At 40.7% G+C, this 17,650-nt stretch overlaps 1 protein-coding gene across 1 annotated transcript in view; it reads right to left on the reverse strand.

Moving 5' to 3' along the window:
* SMC6 (structural maintenance of chromosomes 6) overlaps positions 1 to 17,650 on the reverse strand; it is a 295,141-nt gene that overhangs the window by 190,339 nt on the left and 87,152 nt on the right. Inside the window, 1 exon segment of the mRNA XM_033937259.1 lies at positions 15,945 to 16,046. Coding sequence (XP_033793150.1) covers positions 15,945 to 16,046 — 102 coding nt within the window.

A 17,650-nucleotide genomic window follows, 5' to 3' on the forward strand; every position in this document is an offset into this window, starting at 1 on the left:
ACCAAGATTTGTAACAGAGTAGACACCGAAGAGGGAGTGGAAAATATGAAAAAGGATCTGCAAAAGTTAGAGGAATGGTCTAATGCCTGGCAACTAAAATTCAATGCAAAGAAATGCAGAGTAATGCATTTGGGGATTAATAATAGGAAGGAACCGTATATGCTGGGAGGAGAGAAGCTGATATGCACGGACGGGGAGAGGGACCTTGGGGTGATAGTGTCCGAAGATCTAAAGGCGAAAAAATAGTGTGACAAGGCAGTGGCTGCTGCCAGAAGGATGCTGGGCTGTATAAAGAGAGGCGTAGTCAGTAGAAGGAAGAAGGTGTTGATGCCCCTGTACAGGTCATTGGTGAGGCCCCACTTGGAGTATTGTGTTCAGTTTTGGAGACCGTATCTGGCGAAAGACGTAAGAAGACTTGAGGCGGGCGATGAAAATGATAGGAGGCTTGCGCCAGAAGACGTATGAGGAGAGACTGGAAGCCCTGAATATGTATACCCTAGAGGAAAGGAGAGACAGGGGAGATATGATTCAGACGTTCAAATACTTGAAGGGTATTAACGTAGAACAAAATCTTTTCCAGAGAAAGGAAAATGGTAAAACCAAAGGACATAATTTGAGGTTGAGGGGTGGTAGATTCAGGGGCAATGTTAGGAAATTCTACTTTACGGAGAGGGTAGTGGATACCTGGAATGCGCTCCCGAGAGAGGTGGTGGGGAGTAAAACTGTGACTGAGTTCAAAGAAGCATGGTATGAACACAGAAGATTTAGAATCAGAAAATAATATTAAATATTGAACTAGGCCAGTTACTGGGCAGACTTGCACGGTCTGTGTCGGTGTATGGCCGTTTGGTGAAGGATGGGCAGGGGAGGGCTTCAATGGCTGGGAGGGTGTAGATGGGCTGGGGTAAGTCTTAACAGAGATTTTGACAGTTGGAACCCAAGCACAGTACCGGGGAAAGCTTTGGATTCTTGCCCAGAAATAGCTAAGAAGAAAAATTAAAAAAAATTAAAAAATTTTTAAATTGAATCAGGTTGGGCAGACTGGATGGACCATTCGGATCTTTATCTGCCGTCATCTACTATGTTACTATGTCACTATATCACATACTCCACCCACCTCAGAGAGAGAGTTAGAGCCCTCTGTAGTTCAGTCCCAAAGTCAAGTAACATACCTGAACAAATCCATGACAAGGAAAAGGGAACTGGGTAAGTTCCCCAGCAACAAAAACAATTTATGAACTGGTTTGCTCTGCAAAACTTGAAAACAAGCAATAAACATACACAAAAGCAACACAGAAAAAGATTGAGGGACAATGTAGAACTAACCTGCTGTGTGCAACGAGCACCCTTATAACATAGCCTTCAGTAATGCATACTCACAGAAGTGGAAAACTTCTCACAAGATTTGTCAATGATAGGGGCGTGGCTTAGCGCGCACACAAAATGGTCATGTGATCGCAGCGCTCCTCTTACCTGGGCAACCGTTGAGTAGATAAAGATTTCCTTTTAAACTGTTTTCGGCTGAAAACATCGGAGAGGACAGCGGGAGCATGGCGAGCACCCGACAGAGTAAGAGTGAAACCGGAGGGGGGCTGTGAAAAGACAGAAGCAGGATCAAATTACCCCGAATAAGGTTCCGCTTCCTGCTGATGTATCAGAGGAGTTAAGCAAAGCTGAAGTTATGGGGGAACTGAGGCAAATCAAACAAATGCTGACAGAGACTGTGAGTAATATGGCAGAACTGAAGGAAGAAATCCTGAATATACACAGACAAATGGAAGTAGCTAATAAAAGAACAACAGAGTTAGAAGTTAAAATGGAGAGCTTATAATGTGAAGGAAAAAGATGAAAAATGACAGTTTGGAAATAATTCAATTGAAAAGTCAGCTGGAAGATTACGAAAACCGTGGAAGAAGAAAGAATATAAAACTTTTTGGAATACATGAAAATTTGGAAGGGAAAAATGCAATACAGTTTTTAGAAAATTTAATTCCTAGATTATTGCAGTTGGATTTCAAACAGCCTTTGGAAATAGAACGGGCACACAGGATTCCAATAAAGAGTCTGGAAAATCAAGGGAGACCAAGACCATTAATATTCAAGATGTTAAGATACCAGCAAGCAATAGAAATTTTAAATGCTGCCAAAAAAGATAAAAACTTAAACTATAAAGGATCCAAAATATGGTTTTTACCAGACTTTGCTAAAAATACAGCAAATATTAGGAAGAAATTCCTTGATCTGAGATCTCAATTAAAGGAAAAAGGATATAAGTATGGGTTATATTACCCAGCAAAAATGAGGGTATCTTGTGGGGATAAATCTTTGTATTTTGTTGATCCGGAAAAACTAAAGACCTTTCTTTCAAAATCAGAACCTATGTCATTTTAGCACAATGGGTGTTGAAATGAAGGGATAAATACTAAGACTGGATTGGTGGATATTGAATAAAAAATTAAATATAAAGAACTATGGGACGTTTGTTTGTTGGAAAAAGAAGAATATGCAACAAAGAACAGGAAATAAAAATGAACAAGTGAAAAAGAAAATAAAAGAATGTAAAGAAGAAAGTAGAAAGAAGGATAGACTGGAAAGACATTAAAGTGAAGTTATTAGACTGAACTTTTAGGAGACTGAAAGATGGATGGTTGGAGTAAAGAATGAACAAGAAGGATTAAAGGACTGGACAAATTAACACAAAAGGAAAAGTGAAGACTGAATAGGAAAATAAATAGATGTGAAGAAGAAGAAAGCAGGACTGATAGACTAAAAGGATATTATAAAAAAAAAAAAAAATGAATGACAATTGGCAGTCAAAAGTCTTTAAGAGTGGATGGATGGAGATAAGAAATAAATATGAAAGTTCAGTTTATTTAATAAGTCAGAAAAGGAGAAAGTAAAGAATGAAAGGACAATAAGGAAAAGATTGCAGAATGGACTAATGATAGAAAGGACAAGTTATATGATATTTAAATGCAAGTAAAGGAAAGGAAAATGAATAATATAAAATAAAGATACATAAGAATTTATTGGTAGCTGAAGGAATGTAAAGATTGATGTTGTGATAATATAGTTTTAAAAAGATTGGATTTAATTTGGAGAAGAGGAAATATAAAAAGGGGAAAAAAAATTATTTTGAAAATGAAATACAAATGTTTAAATACAAATAGGGGATAAAAACTTATAAAATTGAAGTTTTGTTTTGTTTTTTTTAACAGAAATATATGAAGAGATGGATATTTGTTGTTGGATATTTAAAGGAGGATAGGAGAAGATGGATTAGATAATATAAGATATAGGAAAATGATACTTTTTATTAAATATATGACTGATAGAATTTTCTTGAATGAAATAAAATGTTGGGGGGAATGAATTAGAGATTGGTGAAATGATAAAAATGCATTAATGGAATGTTAGGAAATAAATATGGTTATGTGACTAAAGGTTAAATAATAGATAGAGGAATTAATTACTTTAAAATGGAAAAAAAAAAGGTTTTATGATTAGAAGAGACATGTAATTAGATATATTGTGGAGAGGTAATGAGTTTGTCTCAATAAAGGATAAAGGGGTTATTAATAAATATTGGTTGCCTGGGGGGGAGGGGGGAAGTTGGGATTACTGTCCAATGTGTGTCCTTAAGCAGTCATTATATTGGGGGGGGGAGGGGGGAAGAAGGTGGGTATTAAAGATATTACCAGAATGATTAAGGAAAAGATTAATAAGGGATTGGGTAATTTGGAGGTAAGAATGTGTGCCATGGGGAGAAGTTTTTTAGATCTTAGTTATGGAAGAAGGGAAGAGAAAGATTATGATAAGGAGTATAAAATATATTATGTCTTTTAAGATATTTTCTATTAATGTCAATGGCCTGAATCATGTAATCAAAAGGAAAAAGGTATTATCATTTTTAAAGAAGCAAAACGCGGATGTTTATTGTCTGCAGGAGACCCATCTTAATATAAAGGAATCACAGAAACTAACGGGTGGGTGGGTGAAAGAATGTTTTTTTGCTCCAGCAGAGGGTAAAAAAGCAGGAGTAGCAGTTCTTATAAATAAAAAGTGTATGGCCAATTTTAAGATAGTAAATTCGGACCCACATGGAAGATGGCTACATGTTGATATAAGTATGGGAAATAATGCCCTGACGTTGTTCAATATATATGCCCCTAATTCGAAACAATCAGAATTCTTTAAAAAATTGCAGAGTATGTTGTTACCACTGGCTGTTTCTAATTTAGTGGTGGCTGGAGATTTTAATGCTGTAATGGATCCATTAATGGATAAAAAACCAGGTAAAAGTATAAAATCTTTAGGTTTAGATAATTTGGTTCAATCATGTGATTTGAAGGATATATGGCGTATTCTTCATTTTAATGATCAGGAATTTTCATTTTGTTCACAGGTTCATAAATCATTTTCAAGAATAGATTATATTTTTATTTCATCACATAAGGTGCAGCAAGTGATTAAGGCTTCCATTGATCCCATTATCATTTCGGATCATGCGGGAGTATGGATAGATTTACAATTAGATCAATTAGAAAATAGAAGACCTCTTTGGAGATTTGATAATGCATTGCTTGTGGATGAAAAATTTTTGGAAAATTTTAAAACACAAATTAGTGATTTCTTTCAAATTAATTTAGTGGAAGATACATCTATTGAAAATGTATGGGACGCTTTTAAAGCGACTATGAGAGGTCATATTATATCATATTCGGCTTTTCTTAGGAAACAGATTAAAAAACAGTATATAGAGTTAGAAAATGAAATTAAAAAGCTTGAAACTAAATTGGTAAGCAAATGGGAACATGATGTATTACAAGCTCTTTTGAAAGCAAAAGGTAAATATAACGAATTAGCTTCAAAAATGATAAGAAGAGACTTGTTTTCCAAACAGACAATGTATTATGGAAATTCTAATAAGGCGGGAAGATTATTGGCAAATTATCTTAAAGCAAAAAAAAGAAGAACTAACATTAATGGGATAAAAGATGATAATGGTATAATAACCAATCAAACGGATATAATTTTAAAGCAATTTCTAAAATTTTATAAGGACCTATATTCTTCCGAGCCTTATTTGGAGAGGCAAAAAGATGGTAAAAATTTTTTAGATTTAATTATTGGACCTAAGGTTCCTGATCATATAAAACGGAGTTTAGATGAACCTATATCATTAAAAGAATTAGAAACAGCGTTGAGATCTCTTAGAGTTGGATCCGCTCCAGGTGGTGATGGTTATACAGTAGAATTTTATAAAACATTTCAAAATGTCCTTTCCCCATATTTACAAAATTTATATCAGACACAACTTATAAAAGGTGATATTAAAGGTACTATGGCTGAATCAATAGTAATTGTTTTGCCTAAGCCAAATAAAGATCCTACTTTGGTTTCAAACTACAGGCCTATATCTTTAATAAATGTGGATAATAAACTTTTGGCGAAAATTTTGGCTTTGAGATTAGCCAAAGCTCTCCCACATATTATAGACATGCATCAGACGGGTTTCGTTGCTAAAAGACATTCCTCTAATAACTCTAGATTATTGTTTCATATGTTAAATTTATAAAAAAAAATGGATGAACCGGCTTTTACAGTTTCCTTGGATGCAGAAAAAGCGTTTGATAGGGTAGAATGGAATTTTATGTATCAGGCTTTAGAATGGTTTGGTATAGGTTCTGGATTTATACAAATGGTAAAAACATTGTATAGCTTCCCGATTGCAAGATTAAATATTAATAATATGATATCTGATGGTTTTCAATTGCAGAGGGGAGTTAGACAAGGTTGTCCTTTGTTATTTGATGTTGTATTAGAACCCTTATTGTTAGCAATACAGCAAGCAAGGGGGATAGAGGGTATTCCATATTCTGATATGGAATATAAAATTTCGGCTTATGCGGATGATATTTTACTTTATTTGAGGAATCCAGAATCTACCTTATCTTGTCTATTGGAATTAATTGATATGTTTGGCAAATTTTCAGGTTATAAAATTAATTGGAGTAAGTCTGAACTTATACCTTTAAATGTTCATTGTGTAAAAGGATTATTTGACGCTTTTCCGTTCATATGGAAAGAAGAAGGATTTAAATATCTTGGCATTCAAGTTAAAAATACAATTGAAGATACAGTAAAAGAAAATGAAAAATTTGTATTGAAAAGAGTTACAGAGTTATGTGAGCAATGGAATCCGTTACATCTTTCTTGGTGGGGGAGAGTTCAAACTATTAAAATGATGATCTTGCCTGTAGTTTGCTACCAAATGAGTATGATACCTATTTATTTTCAGGGGTCCTTTTATAAAAAGCTTAATAGCATTTTAATGAAATTTCATTGGCTTGGTAAAACGCATAGAATAGCTTTGGTATCTTTGCAAAAATCAATTAAGGAGGGAGGGGTAAATTTTCCAAATTTTTATAGGTACCATCAAGCCTATATTTTACGTCAGGGTATGTATTGGATCCTCCCAGAACTGATAGATAATGCACCGGATTGGTTATATTTGGAATGGCGCCTTATGTTTCCCCTAAATTTAGTTCATCTTCCAAGTATCAACATGCCTAGAAGATACAGAGAAAATAAGATATTAATGGATACTTGGAAAACGTTGAGGTTTATTAGTAAATTAACACCTGTCCCAATAAACAAGTCAACTAATCAGTCTTTATGGATAAACTCCAAGATTAAAATTGGCGGAGCTCAAATCCTTTGGAAGGACTGGATTATTGCAGGCATTAGATCTCTGAATGATGTTATTTCGGAAGGTAAACTGCTAGAATTTTCACAATTGCAACATAGATTTGGTCTTAGTAAAAAACAAAGTTTTAAATGGTTGCAATTGAAGCAGGCCATTCAGGTTGGGTTCCCTGAATGGAAAACATTGACTAATCAATATAGTTTAGAGTTCTTATGCTTCCAAGCAGACTTCCTAGGGCGGGGGTCGGCAACCTGCGGCTCCAGAGCTGCATGCGGCTCTTTTCCACCTTTGCTGCGGCTCCGGTAGTGTGTCACGCAGGCATGCAGCTTAAGTCCGGCGTCGCGGCGGGAAATAGCCATGCTGAGCAGTGAGCTCAGCACATACACAGATGAAAGCCTTGCTTGCTGATTGGTCCTGCGGCCCCGCCCCGCCGGACCAATCAGCAAGCAAGGCTTTCATCTGTGTAGTGCTGAGCTCACTGCTCAGCATGGCTATTTCCCCCGCGACGCTGGACTTGTAAGGTACACGCCTGAAAAAGAAATCATCCTGGCCGGGGTCGGTGTCATGCTCCGGAGATCTACAGCCTTCCTATCTCCCTCTCCCTTCTATCTGCTTCCGGCCACATCCCCTGCTCCGCGGCTCTCTTCGGCAACTAAGCAGCAGCGATCGACACAAGCTTCTGACGTCGGGGCCTACCCTCTGCGAGTCCCGCTTGTTTCAACTTCCTTTTTCCACAAAGGCGGGACTCGTAGAGGGAAGGCCTCGATGTCGGCAGCTTGTCTTGATCACTGCTGCTGACGAGTTGCTGAAGAGAGCCACGGAGCAGGGTGGTGTTGCCAGGTGCAGGTAGAAGGGAGAGGGCCAGATGCAGGACTCGTGGGTGAGGGAGCAGAAGAGAGAGAGAAAGAGAGAGGGGAGGGAAACAAAAGGAAATATTTCATACTGGGCTGGGCCGGAGTGGAGGGAGGGTGGAAAGATTCTAGCTACAGGGTGCAGTAACAAAGGAAAAGGGGGGAAAGCTGAAAATGGAGATAGTGACACAAAGAAGAGAAAGGGTAAGCAGGACCTACTGAATAAGGATAGAGATACAGAGGGGACATGAAGAGGAGGTGAAATAGAGACATAGAAGTAATGCTGAAAAAGTGTGTGGGGGGAGATAAAGACATTGAAAGGGCAAATGGTGAACATGGCGTAAAGATAAGGACAGAGACAAATGAAGATTCTGAAAAAGTGGTGAGATAGGGATATAGGTGAGATGGACAACAAAGAAGGGTGATGCTGGAAAATAGGTGGAATGGTAATTCTGACAGACACAGAAGGGAAATGCTGGATCAAGGAGAGATGGGGCTCAGGCTGGATGGAATGAGGAGAAATGCCTTGTTGGCCCGGAACTTCCTCTCCTACGTCAGAATTGACGTCAGGGAGCGGAATGCTGGTCAGCGCAACACTTCTGCAGGGAAAGCTTGGGACGGCGGTGGCTTGGGGGCTGTTCCCCGATTGCGGTGGCAGCAAACCGAGTGGCTTGGGGGACGGCACGGAGACAGAAAGAAGGGGGAACAGGGAGACAGAAAGAAAAAGTTGGGGGAGAGAATGAGGTCTGGAGGAGAGGAAACATACAGGAGGCTGAAAGAAAGGAAGAAAGATTGGATGCACAGTCAGAAGAAGAAAGTGCAACCAGAGACTCATGAAATCACCAAATAGCAAAGGTAGGAAAAATGATTTTATTTTCAATTTAGTGATCCTGTATATAGCATTAAGATAAGAAACAATATATGCAGTGTTAGATTTGTTTTATAATGGTTTTGCGGCTCCAAGTTTTTTTTTCTTTTCGAAAACGGGTCCAAGTGGCTCTTTATGTCTTAAAGGTTGCAGACCCCTGTCCTAGGGCATCAAACCGCATTGTGGTATAAATTAATATCTGGATATTTGAATAAAAAACCAAAAAATGGTCTAAGAGACATTTGGAGCATTGAGATTAAGCATCAAATTACTGCATCTCAATGGCCACTAATTTGGTCTTGGAGAATGAGATGTACAGTGTCAGCATCTATGAGACAAACTTGGTTCTTTTTATTACATAGAGCTTTTTGGATCCCTACACGTTTGCAAAAATTAGATAGTTCTAAGTCCAATAAATGCTGGCACTGTAATCTGGAACCTGGGACGTTGGATCATTTACTGTATCATTGTCCCTACATTAAAAGTTTTTGGAATGCAATTTGGCCACAAATTAATAAATTGATGGAAAATCATGTAGCAATATCATATGATACAGTGTTATTTGGAATGATGATGAGAAAAAAAAGTCAAATTTCACCAGAAAATAACAAGCTTTTACTAGTCATGACAGGGGTTGCCATTCAGCATATAACCAATAACTGGAAGAATCATAGTAACCTTAATTATACATTTTGGTGGAATACAATTTGTCATATATTCAAAATGGAAAGAGTAATAGCAATACAAAGAGGGACATATCCTAAATTTATAAAAATATGGGGACCATTGACAAAGTATTGTACTGAATGAATAGTAGGATTTATCTTCTTCTTTTCTTCTTTTTCTTGTCTTATTTATGGCACACATGGAGGGGGGTAGTGAAAATAATTTTACATAACATGTTATAATATGGTATACAATATGTATAAGGTGATTGAAAAGTACTTGAAGGGTGGGGGGTGGGAGAGGGGATAAAAAAATTTGTTCAGAATATTATGTAATAGATATAAAAGTGATATTTTGTATTCATTAGTTGTAACTCAATATTTTGTACACTTCATGTAAAATATGAAAATGAATAAAGAATTATAAAAAAAAAAAAGATTTGTCAATGGGCTGGAAGATCCTGAAGTCTGAAAGTAGAATAAGTGTGGGAGAAAACGGATGATTAAGAACAAGTGAGTGGGCAAGCCATACTGAATCCTCCAGGGATTAACAGAAACAAGATTATCAAAGGTGAAATCTAATCTTCCATTCTGTTAGATCCTTTCTGGATTCAGTACGCTAGGTGACATACCAAAGTAATGGCAGTGTCTAGGGAAGGACAGAAGACCCTGCCCACAACTTTGAGGCCCCAAAAGCGGCATCAGAGTAAGCCAACACAACCACCTGGAAAAAGCAGGTAAAGGTAGGAAGAGAGGACCAAGGAGCTGCCCTGCAAATTTCATCTGACGAAAACGCCCAAGACTCTGTCCATGAAGCAGCACATTTCTAGTGGAGTGGGCCTGAAAGGAAACTGGCGGCAGCTTGCCGCAGGTGACATAAGATGCGGAAAAGGCCTTACGAATCCATCAGGCGATCGAAGCCAAAGACACCGACAGACTAGGGCGAGATGGAGTAGTGAGGACAAAAGAGAAGATCAGATATCCAAAAATCATTAGTCCTTGTCAAAAGTGGGGCAAGCCTCTCTTGACGTCCAACTTGCATAAGATCTGATCCTTTCGCTCCAAGCCTGTGGAAAGAAGCACAGGCAAACAAATCTCCTGGGTGACATGGAAAGCAGAAACTACCATCGGTAGAAAGGAAGGTACAGTATGGAGAACAACTTCAGCGTCTGAGATACAGAGAAAAAGTCTCCACACGAAAGAGCTTGAAGCTCCGAAATGCCCTATGCTGTGACAAAAGGCGACCAGAAAGACAGTCTGAGCGTCATATCCAGAAGAGTAGCAGTCTTCAGTGGCTCAAATGGGGCTGCCATAAGGCTCTGTAGAACGATGGTAAGATTCCACGAAGGGAAAGGAGGCCGCAAATGAAGCGCCCCTTTCAGAAACCTGGTCACATCCGGAAGAGCAGGATGTGAACTAGAACCTCTGCGTGCCCTGCTAACGGAACTTTAAGGAAGGCCACCGCTAAACCCTTCTCTAAGCCTGCCTGAAGAAAAGCCAGAACCACCGAAATGGGAGCCCACACTGTAACCACCTGATCCTTAGCACACCACTACTGGGAAGCCATCCAGGCCGAGGCAAAAGCAGCCATAGGTTAGGGTTTCTTGGACTTGAAGAGCATCGAGAGGACCTCCTCTGAATAACCACGCCTCATCAACGCTGATTTCTCAAGAGTCATGCTGGAGGACCAAAGCGCTGTGGGTCTCCATGGACACTGTACCCTGTCCAAAAGGTAGCTAGAAGAGGAAGGTTGAGCTTCCTATCCCGCTGAAGTCTGACAAGATCTGCAAGCCACGGACAATGAGGCCAGTCTGGAGCAACTCGAATCACGAAACTGAGATGTGTCGCTATCCGGCAGATGACACGACCAACCAGAGGCCATGGAAGGAAAACATAAAGGAGCTCATGCGCTGGCCAGGGCTGAACCAAATTGTCCTTCCCCGAGTTTCCACACTCTGTTATGTGACTGAAGAAGTGCTTGTCCTTCAAGTTTTCTACTAATGCCATCAAGGCCATCTGGGGCTGACCCAAGTACTGAACAATCAGATGAAAATGCTTTCTGCGAAAGGGACCAGTCTCCCGGATCCAGGACTTGTCGACTGAGAGAGACAGATGACGTAATTCTGCCCAGCGAAACAGCATGCGAGCCTCCTAGCCCAACAGAGCGCTTCTTGTGCTCTTTTGATGAATTATATACAACACCGCCTTAGTGTTGTAAGAGAACAATCGCACTGTTTTTACTTCCAGAGTGGAAGCGAGTACCGCCAGGTGAATCACCTGAAACTCCAATCGATTGATCAACCAACTCCACTGACAAGACGACCACTGCCCCTGAATAGAGCAGTCTTCACAGTGATCACCCCAATCTAACCTATCATAAGAGTTAACCACTCTAAAATCCAAAGAAGCTTGCCCTAGCAGCCTCCCCCTGAAGCCACCAGTGCAGAATTCTGCACATTGATTCCGTCCAGGGGAGCGGCATCTGAAAGGGATGACATTGTGGAGACCACCAAAAGAGGAGGGACTCCATTAGAGGGCGCAGGTGCGCACTGGCACAGGGGACCGCCTCCAAGGAGGCTGCCATGGACCCCCAGCACCTGCAGATAATACCAAGGTGTGGGAGCTGTAAGGTTCAAGATATCTCTGATTTGCTGCTAAAGTTTTGGAGTACGTGGTTTGGGAAGAAACGCATGACCATGCTGGGTGTCAAAGAAAAGGCCCAGATACTCCAAGGTCTCAGACGGTGTTAACTGGTTCTTTTTGAAGTTGACAATCCAACCCAAGATCTGTAGCAGACTCACCACCGTCTCCACAATACAGGTACACTTGAGTTGAAATGGAGCACAGAACAACAAGATGTCCAAGAAAGGATGGACCTGGACACCCTGCCTGTGGAGAAAAACTGCTACAAGTACCATCACCTTGGGGAAAGTGTAGGGAGCTGTTGCAAGGCCAAAGAGAAGAGCTGCGGAATGGAAATGCTGTGTCAGAACATGGAAATGCAGAAACATGCAATGCTCCGGAATTAGTGGAATATAGAGGAAAGCCTCCATGAGATCCAAGGACACTAGAAACTCCCCAGGAGATACAGCAGCAATTATTGTGGGCACAGTTTCCATTTGGAAATGAGGAACTCACAGGGAGTGATCGATTGACTTGAGATCCAGAATAGGTCTCCAGGCCTCCGAGACTTACTTTGGCACGATGAAGTATAAAAAGTATCTGCCGAAGCCCGATTCATATTCTGGAACCGGTTCTACAGCTCAGATGTGCAAGAGACCTTGCAAAGTAGTGCGGATCTTAGAATCCTGACCTGCCGGAGAGTCCAGAAACAAATCAGGAGGCAGGCAAAAAAAAAAAAAATAATAATCTATCTTGTGCCCCTCCCGAATGATGTCTAGCACCCAAGTATCTGAGGTCATGCGAATCCACACCTGGTAAAAAGGTGGCCTTTTGGAAGGCTGTTAAGGAGCAGTAGCTGCCTGGATCCGGATGCCTGAGGACGTCTGGAATTGGAAGTGATATCGCAGGAACTATATCCCTGGGAATATCTCTGGGAAGAACCTGAGGATCCCATAGATGAAAAAGGCAGGAGGCACGAAAATTACTACCATCCCCTCCCCAAAGTCCGGCGAGACTTGTTCACAGGGAGAGACTTAGGGCAGCGACCAGCAACACTGGCCATGAGGCCATCTAGACCTATCCCAAAAAGAAGTTGACCGTTGAAGCAGTGTCGAGACACAAAAGCAGCATAATATCTGTATGGCATAATGCAATCGAGCTCTGCCATAGCCAGATGAGAGGGCTCCTGAAACGGTATCTCTGCCACTGGTGCAACTGGTTCAGAAGAAACCAACACGTCCACTGGCTGTGTCCCACAAGCTGGTTCCAAAGAATAAACTTTCAAGAGGAGCCGAAAAAAAGTCCAGTGAAAATTCACACCTTGTCCACTGTAGGGCCCTACTTATGTGCTTGCTCTGTCCAAAAAGAGTTCCCAGACTCGTAACGCTGGCGTTTGGTGCCTGGCTTCAGACTGGCCTCTGGGTGGTATATTTTTCTCCAAATCATGGACCTGAAGGAGGTAAAGCCCCAAACTCCTGCCCCCCTCCCCCAGTGTGCTGTGGCACACGGTACACGGTTGCTGATTCGGCGACAATTTGGCACAATCAATGCACACATTTGATAGATTAGGGGCTGGGGGTCCATCCCAAAAGATTAATGAAATTGAGGGGTTTTGAGGTAGAAATAAAAAGATCGATAGAAATCCAAGATAGCTACCACCAGCAAATTGTACCAAAAAATGGCAAAAATAAACAAAATCCGAAAATAAAAAATAGCGATTTGGGGTTTAGGGAGGTGGGAAACATAAATCCAACCCTCAGAAACCCTCAAATATGAGAGTTAGAGAGTTTTACAGCCACCCCCAATGTTCCCATAGGAAATAATGGAGGTGTACTCACAGTCACTGAAGTTCCTTGCCTGTCAGCTCTTTTCACTGTAGCTGAATGAAGGAAAAGGATTTTCTGCTTCAGAATAGCTCTAAAATGATCAGACTGTAACCTCTGGCCCCATGGATCCTCTCCACGTGACCGAGGTAGGAAACGCAGCCTGAAACCTGAAACCCAGAGGAGTTTTACTCAGAACATATACAGTCTGTGCTTAAACCGAACAAGGTCAGCAGGCAAGCGAGCTTCCAGGGGAATGGACTCCAAGTCCAAAAAGGATGGCAAACATCAGGCTGGCTCCACAGATCCACTGAAGCTTCTCAGTGAAGCAGCAGTCCGGCTCCGCAGGACTACATCCTTTCCTCCTCAAGGCACTCAAGCCACCGAAAAGACAAACTGTAAGTGAAAAAAATAAGAGAAAGATGCAGAGCAAATCCAAAAGAATTCTAGACGGATTGCTTGCAGAAACTGAAAACTACATGGGGCTCTAACTCTCTCTCTGAGGTAGAAGGAGCATGTACTCAGAAAAGGTGTTTGGATTTCTGCAACTCCCTGATTGCGGGAAGGGATTGAACACCTAACGTACTGAGTTCGGAAGGGATGTAACAGAAAGAGTAGTTGGGCTAAACTGCTGAATCCATCTGCCCTGAGCCAATATGATTACTTTGGGTAACATCTTCCAATGAGTTAGTTTTGTATTTACCATTACAAGGTATATTGGTAATGATCTCAAACTCTAGATTTACTGTTAGAGTTCATCTCAACACTTGAATTATGCCGAAGAGTCTCTTTTTGGAGCTCCTAAGGTAATATGTCCATATAACATATCATGGTGCTTCTCCTGTCACTACTGTCAGGGCTCTGCCCCGACTCAATCACTCACTAAGCGATTGAGTCAGGAAGTTTGCATACAAATGATTTGCACCTCTGTGCAAATCATCTGCATGCAAACAAGATAGTGAATCAATCGTTGTTTCAAAATCGGCCAGAGAATCGGCCAACAGCGATTGAATCACTATCTTTAGTGAATCTGGGCCATAGCCAGGCTTGAATAATCGATAGCTGAGGTGACGGGACAATCGCGTGCCAAATACCAGCGCGCCGACAATCGAGCGCTGACAATTCTACGCAAGACACAAGCGCGCCATGGGAAAACTTAGTTTTAAAGAGCTCCAAAGAGGGGTGTGGGGGGAAAACCCCCCACTTTACTACATACTGTTCGCGCTGCTGTTGGGGGGGAGTGTGGGGGGTGCAACCCCCCACATTATAGAGAAAACGGAACTTTTCCCCCCCCAAAATCAGAAAAAGTTCCGTTTTCTTTAAAATGGAGGGTTCCAACCCCCCAAACCCCCCTCCCCCAACAGCAGCGCAAACACTATGCAGTAAGTGGGGGGGTTCCCCACTCACATCCCGCTTTGGTGCTCTTTAAAACTAAGTTTTCCCGCGGCGCGCTGGTGCTTGCGCTGAATTGTCTGTCCTCCAGTCAGTGCGTGACTGACTAAGAATCGATAGCTGATAAATACCCTTGAAACAGCAGGTGATGATAAGGGCAAAAATTATGATGACCACAGCTAGAACACTGTGAGCCAAAGCTGGCTTATTTGACAAACTTAAGATATTTGTAGCAAGAGCAATGACATTTGATAATTATGTACTATTATCAAATTATGTACTATTATCAAATAATAAAGAGAAAGAGGCACAGAAGGGTTTTTTTTTTTTTTATTAACTACTACTTATTTTTAAATCTTACCTATTTAACAGTTATCCTTTTCTACCGATACAGCAACACCTCAAAATACTTGCATGTATGCCCTTAAAGCTCAATTCAAAGCAGTAAATATCAACACTCCTTTACTATATGTGAGTGCAAAGAACACAGAAGTCTTAATTTTTTTTTTAACTTGGTATTTCAGCACACATGCATTGACCCAAAATATATCTGTCTTTGCATCTGTTAGTTAGTTATTGTTCTGTGATCCCTTTTGTTGCCCTTTGTACTTTAGTACTGGCTAGAATCTGCCAAGAATCCATATATAATTAGCCTTCATATTTCTGCACTATCTAGTTGCAACATATGCTATACCTTAACATCTTATTATGTATGTTATAAGATTCCTACACAGACCTCCTCTGTCCAATCATGTATGGCACTGCTTCCTGTAGCTAAAATGGTAAGAGCCATTTACATCTGAAGTCAGTTTAATTTTGCTTCATGTAGCACCAACAAATATTAACAGTAGCAACGGCAATACAATCAATATTTTCTCCCAGAAGATTGTGAATTGTTACAAACTGCCAGGTTGAAATTCATAATCAATTGAATCATAACTGCATGAAATACTGTCTGTAAGCAAGTCAGATGGACTTATGCCAGCAGTTAAAAAAAAACCAAAACATACATACCTCTATACCTTGCTTTATCTGATCATGTGTCCTTGCTTTGGTTTCCATAATATAGGAATAATCTTCTTTCATCTGTTCAAGCTGTGTTGCTTTCATAAAAAACTAGAATCAGAAGATACAAAACATGAGTTTTAAAGATTCACTGCACTTCAAGAGAAAATCACACATACAATTTAAATATCTAATCTCATTTTCATCTGCTATAAAACATTTATTCCTTTCCTTAGTAACTATTGTGGCCAAAATGAGACCTTCAAACCTGATTTTACATACATCTAGGTTGGAAATGGGATGTGCAATCTGGATGTATACATCTCCCAATTATTTTATTAAAGAAGTTTGCAAAATACTCATTAGGATGCAGGAAATATATTTACTTTGTAGCACATATATTAGAAACAGCCTTTAGAAAAATATGCTCCTAAAATGCAGTTTCAATCAGGGTTTTGAATGTTTAATGGTCATTTTGTAATTTATGGTTCTATATACCTGGTTGTACAGAGGTGGAAGTTCAGAAAGAATCAATTAAAGAGCTAAGATAAGAATTTTGAGGGGAGTAGGGGTGAACATAAGTCTGCTTCTGATTCTCCAAATCTGCAACATCTGGTGCCACCAGTACAGACGCATTCACACAGCCTCCATGCAAAAGAGAAAGATGCTCTATAGCAGTGCATCGCAAACTGTGTGCTGCAGCAGATTCCAGGTGTGCCCAGAGATGCCAGTAAGGAGGAGAACGCTGGCTGGCTGCCTACAGGATGTGCCTCTCACGATGAGAGGCACGTCCTGTAGGCAGCCAGCCGGCGCTGGCGACTCTTCTCCTCTTCTCGCACCTCCCATCCTCCAGGATCCCCCACTGGCAAAGTGACAGGTTCAGGGTCGTGGCCAAAGGGCTTCCGTGCATGCATTAATGTGATGACATCACATTAATGCGTGTGATGTCATCGGGTTGATGTCTGCGCACTTCCAGAGGCCTTCCAGCTGGGGCACCGGATTTAGTGTGCTGCCACGCTGAAAAGTTTGTGGGACACTGCACTAGAAAAAAAAATTACAAACTCCCACCAAGTGGTGGAGAGGCTCCTCCTCTCCCCAATGCAGCAACAAAATATCCTCAGGCATCGCTGGACCACAGGCCATTTATGCATGCATCCAGTTTCTGCTGAGACAAGGGGTTCAACAAAACCTGTAGTGGAAAGACCCACACTTTCTCCTTCTACCTAGGAGGCATTTCGTGTAGAAAAATAAAGCTAACAGCTAAATGAACACGTAACTGCTCAAGCTGCCATCCTGCTCTGCCTCTTGAAATAATTTTAAAAGTAAGATAGAGAAACACAATTGCCCCCTCAATCACTTATATAAACCATAGGATTAAACAAGCAGTTAACTAATGCACCAGCCTCAGAGTAAGGCCAATACACATCCCTCCACTGCAAAACAATCTTGTGTGTGAAAAAAATGCACTGTAAATAATATACTAGGCCCTAAAACATTTAAATAGCAAGGTCTAGATTCAATAAAAGTTGCGTTAAAAACCGATGGGCTATCGCAGCCATTAAAGTAGTGATTTTAAGAAAGCGAGTCATTCTCCCAAAAATGCTCATGCAAATGAGGTTGGTGGAGAGTAGCAAAGATTTGCTAAGCTTGCATGTGCCAATCACTGGTGATAGCGATGAGCACATGCGCAGAATAAAAGAAAAAAAAAAAAAAAA

This window comes from Geotrypetes seraphini, chromosome 3 (genome assembly GCF_902459505.1).
Source record: "Geotrypetes seraphini chromosome 3, aGeoSer1.1, whole genome shotgun sequence".
In the NCBI taxonomy this organism is placed as follows: Eukaryota; Metazoa; Chordata; class Amphibia; order Gymnophiona; family Dermophiidae; genus Geotrypetes; species Geotrypetes seraphini.